At 29.8% G+C, this 24,437-nt stretch overlaps 1 protein-coding gene across 2 annotated transcripts; it reads left to right on the top strand.

Annotated features, from left to right (window-relative positions):
* Positions 1-577: 577 nt before the first annotated feature.
* Positions 578-8,697, top strand: LOC107914171 (AT-rich interactive domain-containing protein 1). Of its 2 annotated transcripts, none has more exons than XM_041082793.1 (3): positions 578-922; positions 1,416-2,536; positions 7,526-8,697. In XM_041082793.1, the coding sequence occupies exons 2-3, from the start codon at positions 1,424-1,426 to the stop codon at positions 8,408-8,410; spliced, it is 1,998 nt and encodes a 665-aa protein (XP_040938727.1). In that variant the 5' UTR covers positions 578-922; positions 1,416-1,423; the 3' UTR covers positions 8,411-8,697. The 2 variants fall into 2 exon arrangements, with proteins under 2 accessions (XP_040938727.1, XP_016698456.2); XM_016842967.2 differs by having other exon boundaries at positions 589-922; positions 1,391-2,536.
* Positions 8,698-24,437: the final 15,740 nt, after the last annotated feature.

The following is a 24,437-nucleotide window of genomic DNA, read 5'->3' on the forward strand; positions in this document are numbered from 1 at the left end:
TATAAGTGAATCTCTCCCCATAAATCATTAACAAAAATTATATCACAAATTTATAAATGTTTAAGAAAAAAGATTTCATCCAAATATGTATAAAATTTCATTAGTTAAAATATTCACAAAAATATTTATAAGGAAAAAAAGTTATCTCAATTCAAGATCTAAAGAGAGTTAATTGTGTTGATTTCGAATCTCTCACTAAATAAGACTATTAATGAGATAAAGCTTAGAAAACTAATAAAAAACAATCTAATAGTTAGATTATGTTTTAAAGAAAGTCGATAGTTTCAGATCTATCACTAAATAAGACATCTGATGAGATTCGAATTACGATGCTTCTCAAATATTAACGAGTTTTATTTTTACTATACTTTAAAAGATATGAGTTGTCACTCACTTGTGAAATTTAAAAAACTTATAAAAAAAGTATTTAAAAATTTTTCAAACTTTATTTCCTCAAAAACTTTTATTATTCTTGAGATTTTAAATTACCAAACTATCCCCTCAACCCATGGTTATTAATTAACCAAAGGTTAACTAATCATGACAAATAACTAGTATAAAATAAAGGGTTTGGGGGTGGGGGACTTTGTTTGAAACCCTACTCAAAAACTTGCCCATACTTTTTTTCTCTCCTATATATATATTTAACACATTCATTATTCACCCCCAAAGAGTTTTTTTTCTTTTAAGATTTGAAAAAAAAAACCCCCAAAGAGAGAGAAAAAAATAGCAAAAAGAGAGGGGCTTAATAAAAAAACCCTAAAAAGAAAAGGGTAGAAAAAAAAGTAGCAAAGGAGAGAATTTGAGGGGTGAAAAAGAAAAAAAACCCCAAAGGCAAAGGGAGTCTAAAGGGAGGGGCTATCGAAAATCCTTGCTTATTTTCACACCCCAAAGGGGCCAAAAGGAAAAAAATATAATACTGGTATGTTTATTTTTCAATTTTCTCTCTTTATTTTTGAAATTTTTTGTTTAATTAGTCTAAATTTTTATAAGATAAATTCAAAATTGTTTGAGAATCTTGGATTTTCTATTCAAGGGTTTGTATCTGTAAAACCTTGTAATTTAGCCCCTGAAGAAAAATTCTAAAGCCGTTTTTCCTCTTTTCGCTCCATCTGCAATTAAGAGAAAGTGAGAGAAAGCGCGGGACAAAACCAAAATTCACAAATCAAAACCCTAGATTATTAATTTTCATTTTTTCCGCCAAAAAATTGATAGCATGCAAGACCCCAGATGATTAGTTGGTATTTAAAATCTAAATATTTCAGTTGTGAGTTTTTTTTTTTTTAATTTGTTTTTATTTCGTTTTGGTCCCCCAAAATTTTATTTATTTTGCGTTTTTGGTGAAAGAATGAATGATTATACAAATATACAAAGAATTATTTGTTTTTAGGTTTTGAATTCGAAATCCATGGCAGGGTGGTCTATGAGAGCTGATGGGTCTTCACTAGATTGCGCTAAAACCCTAGAAAAACTCGAGCCAGCTTTGGTCGATCTCGATCCCTTTTCTGAAGGATTGTTTTTGAAATCTGAACCTGATAAGATTAGGTTCTGGTTTAACAAGTTTCTTGGGTTGTTTTTAAAAGAGGTTTGTGCCCAAGGTTGCTATCGGCCTCTTCCTCCATTGCTTGCAGATGGGCAACCTGTGGATTTGTTTAAGCTTTTCTTGGTTGTAAGTGAGAATGATGGGTACAATGCTGTTTCAAAAAGTGGGTTATGGGATTTGGTTGCTAAAGAATCTGGGTTTGATTTAAATGTGGCTTCATCTCTTAAGTTAGTTTATGTTAAGTACTTAGTTTCATTAGAGAGATGGTTGGAACAATTTTTTCAAAGTGAAGACTCGAAGATTGAATCGAATTGTAGTGGTCATTTGATGGAGTTGGGAGCTGAGCTTAAAGGGTTTTTGTTGGAATCGAAGAAGAAAGTTATGGAATATTCACAAGTTGAGGAGAGTATAGTGGCAGGGTCAGATAGAGGAGATAAGTGCGTAAAAGGGGAGGAATCTATGCGTATCGATTTGACAAAGAGGGTTTTACGTTATGAGGAAGTTGAAAATTTGCAGAATGATGATGATCTAAAGAGTACGTTGGTTGAAAATTTGCAGAATGATGATGATCTAAAGAGTACGGTGGTTGATTCGGAGTGTGAAAAGAGGTTCATTTTAATCGATGTAGATGATATGCCTTCCGATATGGCGAAAAGTGCGACCAACTCAATGTGTAACGAGGATGAGGATTGTGTTGAATGTAAGCAATACACGGATATTGTTGATGATGATGATGTTATGATATTAGATTCAAACAGCATTAAGGAAAACTTTTCATCTCATAAGCGAAAACGGGATTCTACATGGGAAATGCTTAATTGGGTTAACGAGGTTGCAAAGGATCCTTGTGCTTTGGTGGTTGGTTCATTACCAGAGAGTTCAAAATGGACGGCTTATGGGAGTGAAGAACTTTGGAAGCAGGTTTTATTGTTTCGGGAAGCTGCCTTTGGCAGAAAGGATGATAGTTCAAGTGCTGGCCAGTCCAATTTGCAGGTACGCATCAGCCTTTTCTAAGCTTGCCTGCATTTTGTTCATTAATTCAAGCTAGATGTTAATATACTTATCACCTGTTCCTTTTATTGTTTATTTTGTTAATTGATCTTAGAATAATTTATATCATTCTTAAATTTCAATTTCATTGAATGCTGTGGAGGTAGTTTGCTTGAAAATGCTCCATTATGCATTTTTACTTCCTTGTGATTAATAAGATCAGCTGCATGTCATCCACCTTGGTGCTAGAAAAGGAAAGTAGCAAAATTAGCCATTGTTGATAAAGTACTGAGAGGCTCTTATATTACGAGTCAGATTGTATTTTGCATATCTACTAATGAGTAAATTAGTCCATGTAATTTAGATTAAATAGCAAATTGGTTCTATTAAAAATTTCTTTTATTTCTACTTTTAAAAATTGGTTCATGTACATTAACATGAAATGCAGGTGGCACGTCGCCTGTAACTGTTCGACCAATTTTTAACCTTAGGAATTGATGAAATTTTAATAGAGATGACTAGTTTGCCCTTTATTCTAACGTATAAAGATTAATTTATTCATTTTTTTAATAAATGGTGCAAAATGTAATTTGACTCTTAGTAAAGGGCCTCCGTTGTACTTTTACTGTCATTGTTCTAAACATATCTATTCATCACTCTGCATGCCCTTAGATTTAGGTTGTTTATGTGTGTCATATTTCATCACATTCATTCAGGGGTAAGCGTTTGATCGAATTAAGTGAAAAAATTGAGTTAATCGAGTTGATTAGTCCTATTTTATCATCCTAACTCGATTTGAATTTTTTTTAATCGAGTCGAATGAAATTGTTTGAGTGTTAAATTAAAATCTTGTTACAGTATAACTAATTCCATTTTAGAGCACATAAATTCAAAGCCATATATATTTGAAAACTTTTTCAAAGTAAAATAGTAAAAGAATACTATCATACACTTGAATCATTAATTAACTTATTTAGGTCTAAAATTATTATTATAGAAAATTTTTAATTTTTTAATTTTTTAACTTTCTTTATATATATATTTAGAATTTTTTTGAAATTTTTATAAATATTCTGAAATTTAAAAATTATTTTGAATATTTGAAAATTATTTTGAAATTTTTATTGAAAGTGATCAATTTGTTCATTTTCAAACTTGACATAGACTAAAATGTATTTACACCAATCTGTTATTTGAATATTCGAGTTATTCAAATTGTAAAATTTAACTCAATTTAATTAACTCGAAATTCGAATTTATTTTTTGATTTTTTCGAATCGAATCGAGTTTTGTTCACCTTTCATTTAGAACCATTAATTTGTGTACCCTCATCTTGTCTCTCTATTTGAATGTGGGGTGTGATAAAAAATAGTGGCGGCAGTGAAATTGAGCCTTGTAGTAGAGTGATTAAAATCAATAGTGAACTTTGTTGTATGGATGCAAACATAGTGGTTGTGGTGAAATGGGAAAGAAAATGACCATTAATTTATAATTAAAATATTTTTACTTATGTTATCTATGCTAAATTAACTTGCTTCACTATATGGGTGACAAAAAAAATTCTTATGCTTCATACATATTTTGTAAAAAATAAAAATTATAAATATTCATGTAAGTTTGTTAAATAATTTATGGTTTTATTTAGGGGTAAGCAAAACTTGATCTAATTCGAAAAAGTCGAATTTTTTTAAAATTCGCATTATTCGAATTATTTGAGTCAACTCGATTAAGTAATTCGAGTTCGAATCGGTAATTCGAGTTCGAATCGAGTTGAATTTTACAATTCAAATAATAGATTGGTATAAATATCTTTTTAGTCTCTGTCAAGTTTGAAAATGAGCATATTGGATTCTCTCAACAAAAATTGTAAAATAATTCAAAAAAATTGTAAAATAATTCAAAATAATTTTCAAAAATTTAAAATAATTTTTAAAATTCAAAATATTTATAAAAATTTCAAAATAAATTCTAAAAAATATATAAAGTTAAAAAATTAAAAAAATTTCTGAGTAAGTTAATTAATAATTCAAGTTTATCGTAGTATTTTTTTTTATTTTGCTTTGAAAAAGTTTTTAAAAATTTATGGTTTTAAATTTATATGTTCTAACATGAAATTAGTTATACTGGAACAATATTTTAATTTGATATGTTTATTTTTTTTTAATTTAACTTAAACAATTTTATTCGGCTCGATTTGAAATTTTTTCAAATCGGGTTAGGATGATAAAATAGGACTCGTCAACTCGATTAACTCGAATTTTTTTCACTAGATTCGATCGAACGTTTATCCCTAGTTTTATTTATTTATTTTGAGTGAAATTGTTTTTATGGGAGTGGATGGTTATTTTAAAAATAGTAAAATTTTTAGGATGAAGTTTTTTCTAAAAGATTATTAAGGTCTTTTAAGATATTGTATAAAATATTCTTAATTTAATGTTTTTATGGGTTTAAATTTCATTCTATTCAAAATTTAATTTTTCCATTTTAATATTGTATATATTGCATTATTTATTGTATGTTATTTTTAAACACAACCTTGTATTCTAAATATGTTGTTTTTACATGCTTACGTGTGTGATAGAATTTTTAATATATATGTAATACATGTAAGTTTTTAAATTATTGATGGTTTTATTTATTTTGAGTGAAATTGCTTTCATGGAAGTGGATAATTATTTTTAAAAATAGTAAAATTTGTAGGATGAAGTTTCTTTCTAAAAGATTATTAAGTTCTTTTAAGATATCGTAAAAAAATGTGTTTAAATTTTGTTTTATTCCTAATTTAATCTAAATTTTCATTTTAATATTTTACATATTGCATGTGTTATTAGTAATTAGTTTCAAATCATACATTACTGTATGTTATTTTTAAACATATCCAGTATTTTAAATACGTAACATTTACATGCATATGTGTGTGATAGAATTGATCATATATAAGTTTTTTTAAATTATTGATGGTTTTATTTTTTTATTTTGAGTGATTGTTTTTACGGAAGTGGATGGTTATTTTAAAAATTGAAAAAATTTTAAGATTGAAGCTTTTTTTTTCTAAAAGATTATTAAGTTCTTTTAAGATATTGTATAAAATATTAAAAGTCATAAACAACTTTTACAATAATAATTGTTGATATTTAAAAGAAATGGGCTTTTAATGTTTTCATACTTGAGTTGATGATTAGTTAACTTATGATATCAACTCAATCAAGGCTTTTATATATAATATCTATTTATATTATATTTAAATTCTTGATTGAGTTGATGTTATGAGTTAGTTAGACATGTACTAACTTATTTGAAAAATAACTAAAATAATTTTCTATGTATTAAGTTATATTTTTATGAGAGTATTTTTTTCTTTTTTATATTTTTATATGAAATTAATAAAAACAATTCACTTTTTTATATATAAATTTTTTTATCCAATTCTTAATATAATTTCTCTCATTGAGATTGGTGTCACGGGTTGGAAATTTACAAAAAAAAAAACTTATTTTTTGGAAAAATACTAGATAAAGGGTGTAAGTGTTATTTAACATAAAATTTTAAATATCTATACTATTGATTAAACCTTTTATTGAGTTGACGTCACTTATCAACTGGTTCCCAACTCAGTTAGGGAATTACCAACAAACCATTGTATTTGCGAAGTAAGTTATATAATTATGAGGGTGTTTTCATCTTTTTATATATTTATAATTCAATAAAAAATTATCCATGAGATTTGACATGCATATAAAAAAATTTTCATTTATCATTTGATCTAAAACAATTTTAAATTTTTATTTGAAACTTTAATAACTTATAAGTGCATTCTAAATTTTTATATATTTGTGTATATTAATAATGTTGTTGATTGAATTAGTGTTATAAGTTAACTTGATATTAACTCAAGATTGATGACAAAATAATGATAAACAATTGTATTCATTTAATATTTTTAGTCTCGTGTGTTTTTTTGTTTAAATTTTGTTTTAAATACATGATTTCCCCATGCATGAGCGTGTGGTAAGTTTTTAATTTTCATTAATGATCTTCAAAATTTAGGGCCATTTAATTTATAAAATTACCCATTTCACCTGTAACTTTCCATTTTCTCTCATTTCTAACTTATATATAACTTCTATTTCTTTTCCTTTCTTATTCAGTTCCTCACCCACATTGTTGTATAAGTAGTTTGTCTTTTTTAAAGAAACCCATTGCATTAACTTCTCTCAAATAATTCTTTTTGACATTGAAATTTCTGGCTTTGTGGTCATTCAAAAGCTATGCTACTATTTTTTGGGGATTAGGTTCAAATTAACCATTACTTAGGATGATAGATTAAATTTACCACTCATGATTGCAATTTTCCGTTGTACTCTCTAATTTGGTTAAAAAAAAAATAGAAGATAGAATATTTTGTTAAGACTCTCACATAATATTCTTTTGTCAAACTTGTGATTTTTTTTTATCGATATTCGAAACTTCTTATGGTAAATTGCATATCTATTCAAGGATAAGTGGTAAATCAGTATCCCCTTTTCATTTTATTATCAGTTACGGACATGTTTGGCTTTGTCATTCTTTTTAATTATAAAAAATTGTCTGCAGGTTGAAGTTTCTTTTAGAATTTATGCATTTTGCGGTCATCTTCTGTGAGATCATTTGAATAACTTACTGTTTGTATTCTTTTTTTCATAGTACTAAATAATGATTGCAGATGGCTTAGTTTGAGTTTGGTTAAAAGGGGTTTTAAATAAGTTTAAGCCATATTGTTTGACTTCGGCTTTTCTCGGGGTTTAATTTGACAATTATCCAATTTTCCCGAGCATGAAATAATGCTCTTTGCCTGTGGCTTGTCTCCTTATTAGCCTTACCATGTAAGATAATGGTTATGTTGATAATGCTATTAGCCAAAACCATACATATATTTTCCTTGTTGGTTGTGTATTGCGCTATTTATTGGTCTCCATAAACATTTATTTATTTCATTGTGTGCTTACTTTGTAGAAAAATCAGAAGATGCATCCCTTCATGTATGATGACGATAATGGGAAATTCGGGTATAACCTTAGAGAGAGGCTGAGTTGCACAAGGAAGGTCTTTTTTGGGAAAATGACTTCAAAAGGACAGGATCGATCACAACCCTCCTCCTCAGGGAATCATAGTGATTTGGACGGTTCTACGATAGGGATCAGCAAGCATTTGCATGGAACTTGTGACACTGCAACCCCAGGGTCAGTGTTTGATTACGATGTCGACATTCAAGTTCCTATTGGCCCATTGTTTCAAGTTGAGGTACCAGAGTGGACAGGGGTAGTTTCAGAAAGTGATTCAAAATGGTTAGGGACTCGTGTTTGGCCATTGGAAAAGAAAGAAAACAGGACTTTTATTGAACTTGATCGTATCGGGAAAGGAAGACCGGATTCATGTGGTTGCCATATTCAAAATTCTATACAATGTGTAAGGTTTCACGTTAGCCAGAAAAGAATGAAAATCAAGCTTGAGCTAGGTTCAGCTTTCAACAAATGGAATTTTGATCAGATGGGTGAGTATGTTGCTATTGCTTGGGGTGAAGAAGAAAAGAGCATGTTTTCATCTATCATAAAGTCAAATTCGCCGTCGTTAGACAAATCTTTCTGGGACGAGATCTACAAGTATTTCCGTAACAAAAGTAGGGAAGAACTTGTTTGTTACTATTACAATGCCTTCCTTTTGCAGCGTAGAGCAAACCAAAACCGGACCACTCCGAGCAACATTAATAGTGACGACGAGGAACCTGAAGAAGAATCAGAATCAGTCAGTAAAGGCAGTAAGCGTGAAGCAATTAAGCCATACACCTCTATCTTAATTTCTCCAAAGAAGTCACATAAGAGGACTAGATACTCTTCTTAAAGCAAATATGGGTTTTTTATTTATTTATTTCGAGTTTAGGTTGTTTTGGGTTGTGTCGAGGTTTATATAAATATATCCTTGAGGGTGTACCTTTGAAAAGTGAAGAATTTTAGTGGTCAATGATTTTGTTTAGAGGGGAAGAATTGATCACTCACACTACCTTAAGCTTTCAAGTAGTGTCTATGGATGCTCTTGAAAGTGTTTTTGGTTAATTTTAATCATTGTCCATTTATTATAATTACTACTATATTAGTGACATCAAAAATCAAATACACAGTTATTTGCCATCTTTTATTTTCATTGAGCTTTTTAATGGGTTAAAATAATATATTTGGGAATGGATTTATTTACACAGATGTAAAATTGTAGTATATTTTTGCACGGTTAATATTTTATGATCTAATTATTGAATTTATTAATATAATTATATTTGTCATTCATATAAAGTTTTGAACCAATTCGATATCTCTATCATATCGATTTATAATAGTGTATATGTTAATATTTATTGAACAATTTGAAAGTTTTTTACATAAAATAAATAGTTTGATATTTTTAATTTACATCAAATTTGACATGCATGATTTATGTGAATAGAATATGAAATATGATGGTTCATTAAGATAATAATCATACAAAAGTATATGAAAGTGTGTAGAAAAGTTTTAATTTTATACCGGTGTAAGTAAATCCTTTTATTACATGTACAATTGAAAAAAAAATGAGAAATTGAAAACTGGTTTGAATTGGTGTATCTAACAATTTTTAAAATTTTAATTTACAAGTTAAAAAATTGTGGTTATTTGACTCAAATTAAAATTTTTATTTATTTATTTTATAAAAAAATTAATTTTTTATAATGTAAAAAATAAATATTTATACTTAAAATAATGAAAATATTAACATTTTTATATAACAATATTTAAAGATAAAATTTTCATATTATTTCTTTAGTCAATTATATTGAAATACAAAAGAAACATTTTAGAATATATTTTCAATTATTATAAATACTTAAAAATTAAGTTTTTAATACGATTTGACTTAAAATAGTGAAAATAATTTTAAAGAGTTTAAAAATGTTTTTAAAGCATTAGAGTAGTTAACTAAGTATCGGACACATGATCCTTAATTATCAACACCTCTTAGGTCAGTATTCACAAACCTTTTTAAAAGGTAAAGTATTGATACCTAATTCATAAATATAGATATCATCACTCAAGTATCGATATCTTGAGAGATTAGTAGCTATAATATTTTTTGAAAGAGTAAAGTATCAATATTTGTTGTTGAAGTGTTAATAACTACCCAGAAATACCGATGTCTATCTTTATGGTATTGGTACTTAATGTTTCTAATGACTATCTTTATCAAAAGTACCAATATACTCCTAAATATAAATACCTCAATATCCAAAGCTGTAATAACTTGCGTTTTTAATGCTTTTAACTTCTCTTACCTTCCCTAATTACTATAAACAATTAGAATTCACTTCGTTGATATAAATAGAGCTTGGTAACACATCCAAAAACAACCAAGACATATACAAGCACTCAAGCGAAAATATTTTAGGTAGGGTGTATTTGGAGAGCATGAAAGTGTAATTATTAGGATACTAATTGCACTATCTTGTAATTACAAAAAATTGTAATTTTCTAGACGTGTTTGACTGACAGAGTGTAATTATATTGTAATTCCCTATGTCATATTTAGCAGTACAAGTTACAATTATACAGTAACATAATTTATATTTAAAAAAAAACATTAAATACTATAAAAAAGTAACAAAAATTAAAATTAAATCATCATATATATTATGTTAGTTTAAAAAAGTAATTGATCATATTATTACTAATAAAAACAACAAGAAAAATAAACATCATATGCAATTTTATCTAATTGTTCTAGTACATATTTGTTCGATTATTCCCTCTTTAATATTTAACATATGCTCCTTATCATCAATTTTATCTGAATTTGATATGCACCATTAAGATTATTAAAATCTCCTTCTTACATATATATTTCGAAGTATGAATTATCTAAATTCCACTTATAATTAAAGTTATGAAATATGTAACATGCTAATATAATCTAATTTTTTTATGCTATACTAATGTGATGTTAATATGAGATATTTTTTAGAACAATAAATATCTTCTCAACCATATTTTGGAACCCTGATTATCTAAAATTAAAGAGTTCATGAGTTGTCTATGGTGCTTGCGTCTCTCATCATTCTCTCAAATGGTATCATACCTTATGATATGGTACAATAAAACATTTTTGTATTTGCGTAATTAGCATCGACCTTATAATATTTGGGTTCACAATTCAAATAGTTTGTAGCTCAATTATAAAAACTTATATAAAATTAATTTAGATTTTTTTTGCTAAGTTATATTTATTTTTATAATATGTAAATTAAGTTAAAAATAATATAAAATTTATAATATATGACATTTATGAATTGCCTAAAACTTTCATAACACGTTTTATAAATAATATATATTTTTTGTCAAAAGTTTAGAAAGTTGTTTTATAAATTAGTTATTATAAAAAAAATTATACTATTTTTTTATGAATAAGTATTTTATTTTTATAATATATAGCATAGACACTTAAATAGGTTATGACCATAACTTCTTATAAATAAATATAATATATCACTTTTATAACATGTAAATATTTTTATAATAAACTTTTTAGTCAAAATTTACTTTCTTAGGATTTATATAATATAATTTTTTGTAACCTTATAAAATACATAAATTATTTTTATAATATAATTTTTTAAGATTTTTAATATAAGAATTTTTTTGCCATATCCATCTCAAACACCCATAATGTTCTCATGTTTATAATATAATTTTTTTAACTTCTATAAAAAAGATTTTTTAAAATTTGAATTTGAATGTAATTACCTGTGTAATTGCTTCAATTCTCACCCTCCCCCTAAGAATTGAAAAGTGTAATTGGGTTGTTTCAATTACACCAAATTCGATGAGACCCACCGATTACAATGGTTATCTAAACATGCCACTCTTGTGTAATTACAAGCAATTACAATGAAATGCAATTACTAAGTGACTTTCAAAACCTAGCTACCTAATAATTGGATTTGGGTGTAATTGTTTATAATTACACAATGGTGACATGTTTGGACAATCATTATAATTTGTAAGTCTCACCGAATTGGGTTTAATTGGAAAACTCCAATTATACTTACCAATTCTTAGGGGAAATGGTGAGAATCAGAATAATTGTAGGTAATTACATCCAAATTTAATTTCAAAAATATTATTTTCATACAAGTTATAAAAATTATATTATAAGCATGAAAACATAAAAGTGTTTGGGATGGTTATGACAAATATATATATTATAAATCTTAAAAATTATATTATAAAAATAATTTGTGTATTTTATAATGTTATAGCAAAAAATTATATTATTTAAATACTACAAAATTCTAAAGTTGTGGCCAAAAAGTTTATTATAAAAAGTATTTTACATGTTATAAAAGTGTTATAATATATTTCTTTATAAAAAGTTATGGCCAAGAAGTATGAACATAACTTATTTACTTATTGGACATAACTTATTTATGTGTTCACGTTATATATTATAAAAACAATATACTTATATATTCATAAAAATATTATAATTTTTTTTATCTTAACTTATTTATAAAAAAATAACTTTCTAAAATTATGACAAAAATGTATTATTTATAAGAAGTGCTAATAAAGTTTTGGATAATTTATAAAAACTTTTTTTTATAATAGTTATATATTATAAATTTTATATTAATTTTTTACTTCATCTATGTATTATAAAAAAACCTAATATAGATATTTCTCCAAATTAAGTTTATATAAGTTTTTAAATTAAAATTACAAATTATTTGGACTATGAACCCAAATATTATAAGGTCGATGCTAATTATGTAAATAGAAAATGTTTTCTTGCACTGTATTGTAAAGTATGATAACATTTGAGAAAATAGTGCCAGACATACCATGGACAACTCACGAATTTTTAATTTAAGACATTCAAGGCTTCAAAATATGGTTGAGAAAATATTTGTTCTAAAAAAATAATTATCATATTAACATCACCTTAGTATAGTATAAAAAAAGAGTTGGATTACTATAGCAAAACATGTTTTTAGCGGCGTTTTTTTGGCCCTATAGCGGCACTTATCAAAACACCGTTATAAATAACACCGCTAAATTTTGCGGCATTTATGTGGGAAAACGCCATTATAGAACATGATCTTTAGCAACACTTTTCCTACAAATGCCGCTATAGAATATGATCTTTAGGTCACTTTTCCTACAAATGCTGCTATAGAACATGATATTTAGCGGCGCTTTTATTACAAACGCCACTAAAGAACATGATTTTTAGCAACCTTTTTTTTTTTACAAACGCCGCAAGAGAGATGAGCATATTGTGGCATTTGTAGTTAGAATCGCCACAAAAGATCATGTTCTTTAGCAACGTTTGTGGGAAAAGCACCGCTAACATTAACAGATTTTACCAACTTTTTTTTGTTTCATATAGAACCCGAATTTTCAACATATTTTCCTGTAACTTCAAATCCAACCAAAAACTTCAAATCTAAATGATACCATCACAAAAGAAATATTTATATGATCTAAATTAATAAATGAAATAACAAGATATATTCAAAAGTTATATTGTTAAGATATCCAATATTTATACGATTGATTTTGCTGAAACATCTTCATCATATTTTGAAGTTGTAGCTGGAGTTTGTCATATTTTCTTGTTGCCTCTGCTGCCTTTGTTGCTGCCTCTGCTTCCCTCGTTGCTGCCTCCGCTTTAAGTTTTAGCTGGAGTTTATCATATTTTCTTTGAGCCTCTACTTCTCTCAATGTTGCCTCCGCTTTAAATTGAGCAATTTGCTCAGTTGTGCTTGCTTGCATCTGAGCCATCTGGTCTCTTAACCTCTGAACTTCATCTTAAGCTTGATTCAATGAAGGCATGTATTGCTGTGAGCTGGATCTAAAATATTGGGTTGGGCTAACAAAAGATCCTTGAAATCAAACCTAACCATACCTTTCAAGATCCAAAACTTCAGTAATAATTCAGTTATCAATGTCGTCCAGATTAACAGAACTATCACTTGAAGCCATCGCTTCATACTTTGCCCTTTTATCCTTTAATTTCTCATAATAAATCAATCCAGGAGTTAGAAACAAAATATGTAATCAAACAAATGCAACATAACTTGACATTATTTGCATTACAAACGACGAATTAAACCATTATAATTAAACATGATAAATATTTAAAATAATTCAAATTTTATTAAGTAAATATATCATAATTTCTGTAGCTTCAATAGTCATAGGAGACCCATCTTTCTTTCTATATGTAATGTCAAAAAGCTGAAGGTGTCCAACTTTTTGACCAAACGACAGTTCCTACAATATAATAAGAAAAATATTATTTAGTAGAAAGTAATTAATATTTGACACAATTAATAAATTCAAAATACCTCCTCATCAGCTACACAAGCAAAACTTTTCGACCCAACTGTGTGCATGAATTTTTGTTTTTGCCTACTTGTAGTTCCAACTCACTCACAATCCTACATTATGAAATTGTTATTATGTATATAGTAAATACTATAAATCGAAATAATTATCAGAGTTTGGAAGTATGTAACACCTCCCATTTCTTTGAATTCTAAAATCTAACTACATCTTCCCATTGGTACCTTAGCATTTTCGACGGGACATTTAGCAATTTCTCTTCGAGGCTTATATTTTTCTTAAAATATTCCTTCTTTAAAGTATTTTTATGGTCTCTCTATTTCTTTACTAATGCTTTCTTGACATAATTATCTGAGACCTCTAAAGTAAATCTCTCCTGCAAATAACACAAGTTTAGAAAGTAAATATAAATGAAAATTAAACCAAAGTAATATAAATTACATTCACGTTATTACCTTAATATTATCGAGAGCTTAATTTTTGTTTCTATTAGGCATATGATGTAACACCCTAAATTTTGGGGTTAGAAGTTTTGAGTTGAGGTTACTAAAGTGGTTTTATGACCACACAAGTGGCCACACGAGTGTGTGCCCCCACACGAGCGGTCCACATGGCCGTGCGTATTTAGGAATTAGGGTTTTTGGGAAAATTTTGGTGCCATATAGCCTGGCCACACGGTCGTGTGACAGATTTGGGGATTTTAGTTGATTTCTACATGGGCGTGTGTATTTGGGAATTAGGGATTTAGTGGTTTGGTGCCACACGTCCTGGCCACACGGTCGTGTGGCTAATTTGAGGATTTAGAGATCCCACAAAGGCGTGTGTTCTGGTCACACGGTTGTGTCTGGTGGGCACACAGGCGTGTGAGACCCTCACGCGGCCGAGTCTGCCTTGCATTCTATTTTAGTACAATCAAACAGAGAGTTACATGGCCAGATCACATGGCCATGTCCCTAGGTCACACGAGCATGTGCCTCCTTCCACCCAGGCGTATGTCCCTCCACATGGGTGTGTTAACCCCCCACACGGTCTAGGTATTTCCACACGGCCGTATGGCCCTACCTCGCCAAATTTTGTTCTATGTCAATTTAAAGCTTGATTGTGATTCTGTGTGTTCTGACTCCTAGCTAAGTTTCAGCAAGGGTGATTCGGACTTTGATTCGGCCTAAATTGGTGTGGGTTATATATATACACCTTTATTTAAGCAGATTGTTTGATTGTTACTTGAGGTTACTATGCAATTGATTCTGAATCCGGGTAGCTGGATGTACGCAATTCTGGTTCTGAGTAATTGGTGTGTGAGTGGTCGTGTATGGTGCGCATTCTGTGACTGCACGGGAATTCTATAATTGTTTGACTAGATATGAGTTTCTGTGTCTGAATAATTGTCTGGAAATTTTTTATTTTGATTCTGTATATCTGTCTACATACATGCATTTGCATAAAAAATTTGGGGTTTAAGTTGTGAAGAGAAGGAAGACTGATTCTGATCTGATCTGGCAGTTTATTGTAACTTATTAGTACAACGGTTTACCATACTGTATCACATGTACGTCAATTTTACTGCGTATCATTATCTGATCTGACAGTTTAAACTGCAACATGTTTGTACAATGGATTACTGTGTTACATTGTACTGTATATATGCCAGCCCTGCTGCGCATTAATATATGAGTGGCTTAGTCCACATACATGGTGTGTAGGGTTGGATGGGTCTTTCGAGGTCTTATGTGGTGTGTTTGGTTGGATGAGCTTAAACAACTCTTTTGGGGTGTGATCGGGGGACAGAGAAGTGTTTTGGCTAGATGGGCGAGTTTTTATTACTTGATTGCATTCATACACATCTGTTTGGGTGTACTAGGTGTAAGATTATCTAACTGAATAACACTTGTGACTGAGTGTTTATATGTGACTTGGTGTGCTTGAATTGTTACATTCTGTTAGGACATTAGTTCCAAGTTTACTTTCTGACTCTGCGTATATCTGTAAGTTTGTTTCACTATTGAATTGAGTTCTGTAATTTTGTTATTAGTCACTGATCGAACTCACACTGAGCTCGTGTAGCTCACCCTCTTTAGTGTTTCCCCTTTCAGGAACATTCTGAATTCTGACGATGGACTAGGTATGTGGGGGTCTCGAAAGTGTCAGGTTTCTTAAATATGGTTATTAAAGTGGTTTCTATAAATTTGAGTTTTATTTAAACGATTTTGGACTGTAAGTTCTGCTTTCAATACTGTGGTATGAAATTTTGTGTTAAATGCAAGTAGACGTTATTTGGATTAAACTACTTTGTGTTTGAATATCGGAATTTGTTAACTAAAATTTTTTACCTAATCAAAATTCTGTCTATTTTCTCACTTGTTGAACCAAAATTTTTCTACAATCACTTCGGTGATCAATGTAACCTTCAAGATTCGGTCTAAACTTCTAGGCCAGATTTTAGGGCGTTACATATGATGCCATAACTTGGAGTTGATTGGCAATAGATTGGCGTTTTGTGCTATAATGCCCAAGTATCCTGCTAAAAGTCAAGCTTCTGATTCAATAGGTTGACCATAACTGTTTCTAGATACTTTGACACTCTACATAGAATTTAGATTATATAAATCCTTTAATAGCACACGTCATCGAGTTTTGCACCTCCCACCATTTTCAACTCCCCACTATTTTCAACTAAAAAAATTGTATATGATAATACAAGAATTTGAAACAAAAATCAATAATAAAAGTTAACATGCATGTAAATTAAAGTTAACATTACTTTGAATTTCTACAGGTTCGTCAACTGTATTCGGAACATTTGAAGATCTAATAGCAGTATGTTGATCACTATGCTCTTTCGAATTTGGAGGATTTTGAATAATACTTAGATCTCGCAATCTTCTTCTAGGCATATTATCTGCAATACAGATATAATAGTTGAAATATTAGTAACTAATTACAACAATAATAGTAATGGATATATTTAACAAGATCAAGATTTAAATTATAATGCTACATATAATTAAAAAAACGTAAAATCTTACTACATCATGATTCGTAAATATCTTTATCCACATCCTGGCAAACCCATTGAAATTGTGTGCTAGTACTAGGGATAGTTTCATTTAAGTTTTGTTCTGGAAAAGACAAATTTTCTGATTTTTCATCTATCTGATCTCTACTTCCATTGCCCATGTCAAACAAATCTCTAAGGGTGTTACGGAGTACAACGTACCAACCCTCATTAGTTAGATCTTTCGAGTAAAAAACTTGTTTCACTTGAGAAGAAAATACATACAGCTCGTCTATCAATTGTTATCCAGTGTGAATTAATCGAGAGAAATTCACCATTATAAAACTAAATTGATCTTTTTTAATTTCGCGAACAGTATTAACATTAGCCCAATCACATCGGAATAAGACAATCTTCTGTTTGCCATAGTAATCCAACTCAATAATGTCCGTAAAAAGTCCGTAATACTCCACATTTCTCTCAACAAGATTACTGTCCCTAGCACTAGCATAATTTGTAATTGAAGAATTAACAATTATTCCACAATTTTGAGTCCTCAATCTTTCGTGAGATTTTGTATGAAACCTGAATCCATTAATAAGGAAGACATTATATCTTTTTACTACTCTATTCGGACCTTGGAAAAGGCATTTAACTTCTTCATTGACATCCTTTCCACTCCAAACCTATTGAACTGAAAGTAAATTGATTAATTATAATGTTATACAAAAACATTATTATTTGTCATTGAAAGCTTCAGTTGCATACTGTCTGCCCTAACCATTCATGAAAAGATTTTGTGAATAACTTATGAATCTTTTGATGTTGTAATCTTCAGGAGCGTGAACGAGATCTCAAGACTTGTTTAAACTCACTATGTTAAAAAGTGGATTACTTGGTTAGAAAAATAAACAAATGAAAAAGATAAATATTTGTCAAATTCTAAAACTTGCGTAATGGTTCAATTGAATAGTGGTGAAAAAGAACATATCGATGTGCTTGTACCCAAGATCTATCCTTTAAGTGTGCAATTTCAACTTTATCGATTGGTTGTCCATAACTTCGAAATAGATAAGTTTCAGCTAAGTTACTATTAGTGAGCCCAACATTTCTACTTGGTCTATTTAGTCTTGTTTCAACATCTTCTAAATATCTAGAGTAGAAAGTCATACACTCCTTTGTTAAGTAACCTTCAGCAATTGATCATTCTAGATAACGCTTATTACGATAATAAGACTTCAATTTGCATAGGAACCTAAACATGATATACAACATTATCAAATGTTGTAATTAAAGGTATATTCATGAATGAATGGAAAATTTTCAAAAAAATTAGCACCTCTCTATAGGATACATCCACCAATAGAAAACCAGTCCACCAAGTTTTGCTTCATGAGGGAGATGGATTAGCAAGTGCACCATAATAGTGAAGAATGAAGGTGGAAAGATCTTCTTCAAGTTGCATAAAGTCAAGGCGGCTTGATCTTGTACTTTCTCAAGTTCTTCAAACAATAAAAACTTTTCCACAAATAGCTTTCATTATATTGGATAATTCAATTATACAAGACGTCACCTTTTTTGACATACAGCAGTGTAAAGCAACTGGCAGTAAATCTTGCATCAAGATGTGATAATCATGTGATTTTAGGGAATATAGTTTTCAATCTTTAAGACTCGCACATTGAGATATATTTGATGCATATGAATCTAGGACCTTTATATCCTTCAACATCGCGCCGAACATTTCTTTTACTTTCTTAAACATTGTAAAAATAGATCACGTCGAATTCCAATGTCAACTAGATCAAGTCAACTCTTAAGATTGTCTTTCGATTTTCTATCGACATTGAGAATTGTCTCAATGATATTCTCGCAAACATTCTTTTCAATATGCATGACATCAAGATTGTGTTGCAAAACGTGATACTCCCAATAAGGCAACTAAAAAAAATACTTCTTTTTTTTTTCTACAAGTCTGCCTCATTAGGGTCATCCTCTTCATCAGATTCATTATCACTCTGCCAATCAACATCGCCAACATACGCTTCCCCAGGTCTTTTCTTTGTTTGCGTGTTGGGTGGTTGATTCATCTTTCCATAACTGAAATTGATATTTTTTTACATGAACAAGATTTCAGATTCAATGGTCTGCTCAGGAGCTTTTCTGAACTCTTCAGTACCATCAAATAGAGTCCTTTGAAATTTAAATCTATGATTTCCATCTAACCACCGACGATTCCCCATATAAGAACTTCTTCCTATTATATAACCACTTCGAACATATTTGCGTAGCACAACAAGGACAAGCATAACGTCCTTCGGTACTCTAACCAGATAAATTGGCATATGCGGGGAAATCATTAATAGTCCATAACAAAGTTGCATGTAAACAAAAGTTCTCCTTTCTCAAGACATCATATGTTTCAACATTCGCCCATAACTGTCTCAACTCTTTAATAAGTGGCTGCATATACATGTCTGCATATAAATGTCAATATCATTCTCGAGATCTTTCTCTCCAGGGATAATCAAAGATAAGATAAAATAAAATTGCTTCATGCAAATCCACGGAGGCAAATTGTAAGGAACAAACACTACATGCCAAGTACTATACGAAGTACTAATGATTTTAAAATGATTAAATCCATCAGATGCTAGCCCGAGCCTCACATTCTGATGATCGTTTGCAAAGCTTGGAAATTTATTGTCAAATGATTTCCAAGCTAAAAAATCCGCAGGATGCCTTAATAATCCATCATCGGTTCGTTGATCATGATCCCACATCATAGACTCGACTGACTTTAACAACATGACAAGCCTTTGAAGCATTAGTATTAGTGGAAAATATCGCAAAATCTTTACTATCTTCTTTCTTGACTGTGCCCCACCTTCATCATTATTCACATCTTTTGCATTCCTATTCACCCAATGAGATTTATCACAAACATGACAAAACTGTTGGTTTTTCCGATCACCCAAATACAACATGCAGTCATTTAGGCAACTATGAATTTTTTTTTTGTACTTAAGGCCTAATATTTTATCAATTTCTTCATATATTTGCATGAATGAAGGATTTTTGCAAATGAAAACATATCTCTCAAAAACTCTAACAGTAGCGTAAAAGAGTTTTTGGTCCACTTTTCCAAACATTTTAAGTGAAAAAGACGAATGCAGAATGACAACTTTGAAATTTTCGATCCCTTATAAAGTTCTTCATTCATTTCATTAAGTAACTTGTAAAACTTCGCCACTTATTCACTTCTCCATTTGGCTATTCATTAGGTGCACTTCTTCCTGCTTGGGTAAAACCATTTCCACCAATATCACAATCATCGGATGCAATAATTTTAGGTGAAAACGATTGCAAACGATGACTGTGCATATTAAATGCATCCCACAACATACCTTCCATGACATCTTCTCTAACAGATTGATGGTGAGCATTATGAGTACTCCATTTCGATAGTCGTCGCTTACGCTTGACAAATCCATCAAACTCTTATCCATTTCGTAGTTCTTGAAGTCTAAAGTTGAAAATAAATTACGGTTACTTAAGTGTTCTAAATAGATTTAAATCATGTCATTGTACTAAAATAGATAATATATATCAAGTATTAAGTATCTAATTATTTAAAAGATATATATTAGTGACAACATTTTACGTTTGGATACTCCAAATTCGCTATAAAAAATTTACCTTGAAGATTTAATGCATTGTATTTTAATGGGTGTAAACTAATCCAGATAAGTTGTTTATTTATAAGAATAATTAAGAGAAGGGAAAAATAATAGTGTTGCCCTAATTTCTGTGATTTTTATATATTTTGATCCAAAGTTTTATGTAAGTTATGATGTGATATATATTTTTTATATTCTTTAAATGTTAGAAATTGCATTTTTTTATATTCTTTAAATGTTTATATAAGTTATGATATGATATATATTTTCTATAAATCATCTTTATGTTTACTATACTTAAAAAGACAAAAAGTCGATTAAACTTATAAATTAATAATTATTAAATAATTTACAAGCAATTAAAAGCAAAAAGTTATATTTAAAACTTAATTAACAACAAACTGCCATTATTCTCGCATTATTATCAAAACATAGGTTAATTAAATATAGCCACCTCTCTTAAGCTACTGACACTACTATGTTTTAAGACCATAATGTAAGGGTGAGCAAAATTCGATTCAATTCGAAAAATTCCAAATAAAAAAAGATAAAACTATATCGTTTTGATAAATGTTTACCTTCTAAAGTTAAAAGTCAAAACTATCAAGTTAAAAGGCAAAACTACATTGTTTTGATAAATGTTTACCCATTAATCTTACTTTCCTTCCCGAATCGCCCCACCCTATAACACCCCTAACTCGTATCTATCGCTGGAACAGGGTTATAGAGTATTACTGAAGTTTATAGATAAATTGAGCCAAAAATTACTATTCACATTCGATAATAATCATATAGTCCCTTAAATGGACCCTTGAAGCCCAATATGAATAGTAGAAACAATTCGGGACTAAATCAGAAACCCTAGGAATTTTTCACGAATTTAAAAAATTTTCATTATATACAATGCCCACACGCCCATGCAGTCTACAGCCACGCTCATGTGATTAGGCTGTGTGGCTCATACGACTGTGTTCCTAACTCGTGTAACTTTCTGACTTATAAGGCATGAAGAAATTTAGGTCACATGGCCAAATCACACGCCCATGTGCTAGGTCGTGTGGTTAAATTAATTTTCATAAATTAGGTACAGTTTTCACACGGCCATCTAACACGTCCGTGTCCAAGGTCGTGTACACGGCTGAGCCACAGGCCCGTGTCTTTGCCCGTGTGCTCAATTCTGAGCATTCTGTTTCTCATTTTTAAGGTGTAGGGGATACACGGCCAAAACACATGCCCATGGGACGGGCTGTGTGTCTACCCTGTGGACGAAATAGGCCATTTTAAGGTCATTTTTCTCACCCTTACACAACCAACCTGCACTAAACACATTTATAAAATAATATATCTCGACCAAACAATCAATTCAAGCCAAAATCAAGTTTTATAACTATCATAAGTAATCATAAAATTCAATTTGTATAAATTCATTATTTTAACTTCATTCATTCATTATTAATTATTATAAACTACTAGTTCTTATATGCATAAAACATATACTTATGTATCATTCATAACCTTGTTTCAAAATTTAATTCTTTCAATTCCTACACATGCCATATAAACTTTTAAATACAAAACAAGGTCTACTGGAGATAATCTGGATAGTGTGCCTCGTTGTGATGATCCGATCTTCCAAATTCACTTCAATCTACAAAAGATATTAACACACACAAGTAAGCTTATTGAATCTTAGTAAGTTTATAGGTCTAAAGTAAATCTTACCAAACATGATATGTTTTCAAAACAATAATAGAATATTTCATTAATATTCCCTGTCAATCACAATCTCAAATGATTAATTCACTTGATTGAGCTCAATATCAGAACTAATCAATTTCTGTCACTTTAATTCATTTATCTTTTACCATTTCTTATCAAATTTAGGAAACGTCTTACGGAATTGAGTACGTTGTTCACTTGATGCTTAATTTCACTTTGATCTTACACACTTTATATCATGGTCTTGCCATGATTGCACACTTTATCACTTTGCCATAGCTTAGCTATGGTACACTTATACACACTTATATAAATGCCATGATTTAATCATGGTCTTACGTTCACTTTCACTGTGCCATATCTCAGTTATGGTCTTTCACACAATGCCATAGCTCCACTATGGTCTTACATTTCACACTTTGCCATGATTTAACCATGGTTTTATCCGTCCATTCATCACTGATCACTGATTGAATGTACTCAATTTTGTGTTTCCTTTAATTTGAATTTCCATTTCAACTTTCACATTATCACAATTTTCATAATCCAATAGCAAATTTATATAAATAAAACATTATACCATTTATATATTAACAACTAATCATAAGAGTTCAACCATATGAACTTACCTGGCTAATATTGTTGAAGTTAAAGCAATTCAAGGACTAATCAACAATTTTCTCCTTTCTACGTTCGTCTTTGGATTCTTGATCTATAATATAGAATTTTTCCATTCATTAGCATTCGTTTCAATTCTAATTCACTTCAGAATCTATACCCTTAAATTTTTGAAATTACACTTTTACCCTAAAATTTACAATTTTTACAATTTAATCCCTGCTCAATTAACCCATCAATTGAGCTAATTTTTCTCAATCAACACTTTATTCCATCATTCTAAACTACTACACAATCTTTGGTATTCAAAATTTCAACACAAAACCCTAATTCTTAACCTTTTCACAATTAGGTCCTAAAAATCAATTTCTATTGAAATCACTTAATAAAATCATGACATAGCAAAATTAAAGCTTCATATCCATGTTTACTCATCATAAACTTCCAGCACTAAACCGTGGTAACTTTAAATTTCACCCATAGAATAAAAAACTAATGAATTCAATAAGTGCACCTAATTGTAAAAGTCACAAAAACATAAAAATTTTAAAGAAAAAGCAAGAATTGAACTCACATGGTGCAAAAATATGAAAAAACCAGCCTGTTTAAGACATCCTATAGCATTTTGGCTAATGAGTACGAAGATATCTCTAGATTTTTTAATTTAGTCACTTGTTTTATTTTTAATTTTAAGCAAATTACCATTTATCCTTAGTTCACATTGTTTTCTTGTCCATTTCTATGCCCATATCATCCAGCCCAAATGATTTGGGTCCAATTCCTTTTAAATCCTTCCTTAGTTGACACTTAAGCTATTTAATCGCTTTTGCAAGTTTTACACATTTTACAATTTAGTCCTTTTTAATTAATTAACTATTAAAACGTTAAAATTTTCTAATGAAACTTTAATACTAACTCAATAACACTCCATAAATATTTCTAAAAATATTTATGGCTCAGTTTATAGATTCAAGGTCTCGATACCTCGTGTTTGACCCATTTGATCTAATAAATTCTTTTAAATTCATATAATTCTCTTAATTCAAAAATATTTCTAAATTCACACTTGACTCATTAATATCAATCTACTAAATTTTCAAACTTACCCGTCGGATTTAGTGATCTCGAATCACTATTCCCACCACCACTGAAATTTAGGTTGTTACAACTCTCCCCCCTTTAGAAAATATCGTCCTCAAAATTTGTTACCTGAAAATAGATTTGGATATTGTGCTCTCATTGATTCCTCCGTTGCCCAGGTACCATGTCGATGCCACAACACTTTAACTAACGGTATTTGTTTGTTCCGTAATTCCTTAACCTCTCGAGCCAAAATCTTTACTAGTTCTTCTAAATAGGTCAAATCTGGTTGAAGCTCAATTTCAGTGTAAGGAATCACATGTGAAGGATCTGACATATACCGTCTCAATATAGACACGTGAAACACATTATGAATCTTCTCAAGTTTAGGAGGTAGGGCTAACTGA

The sequence above is a fragment of the Gossypium hirsutum genome, chromosome A12, assembly GCF_007990345.1.
Source record: "Gossypium hirsutum isolate 1008001.06 chromosome A12, Gossypium_hirsutum_v2.1, whole genome shotgun sequence".
NCBI lineage: Eukaryota > Viridiplantae > Streptophyta > Magnoliopsida > Malvales > Malvaceae > Gossypium > Gossypium hirsutum.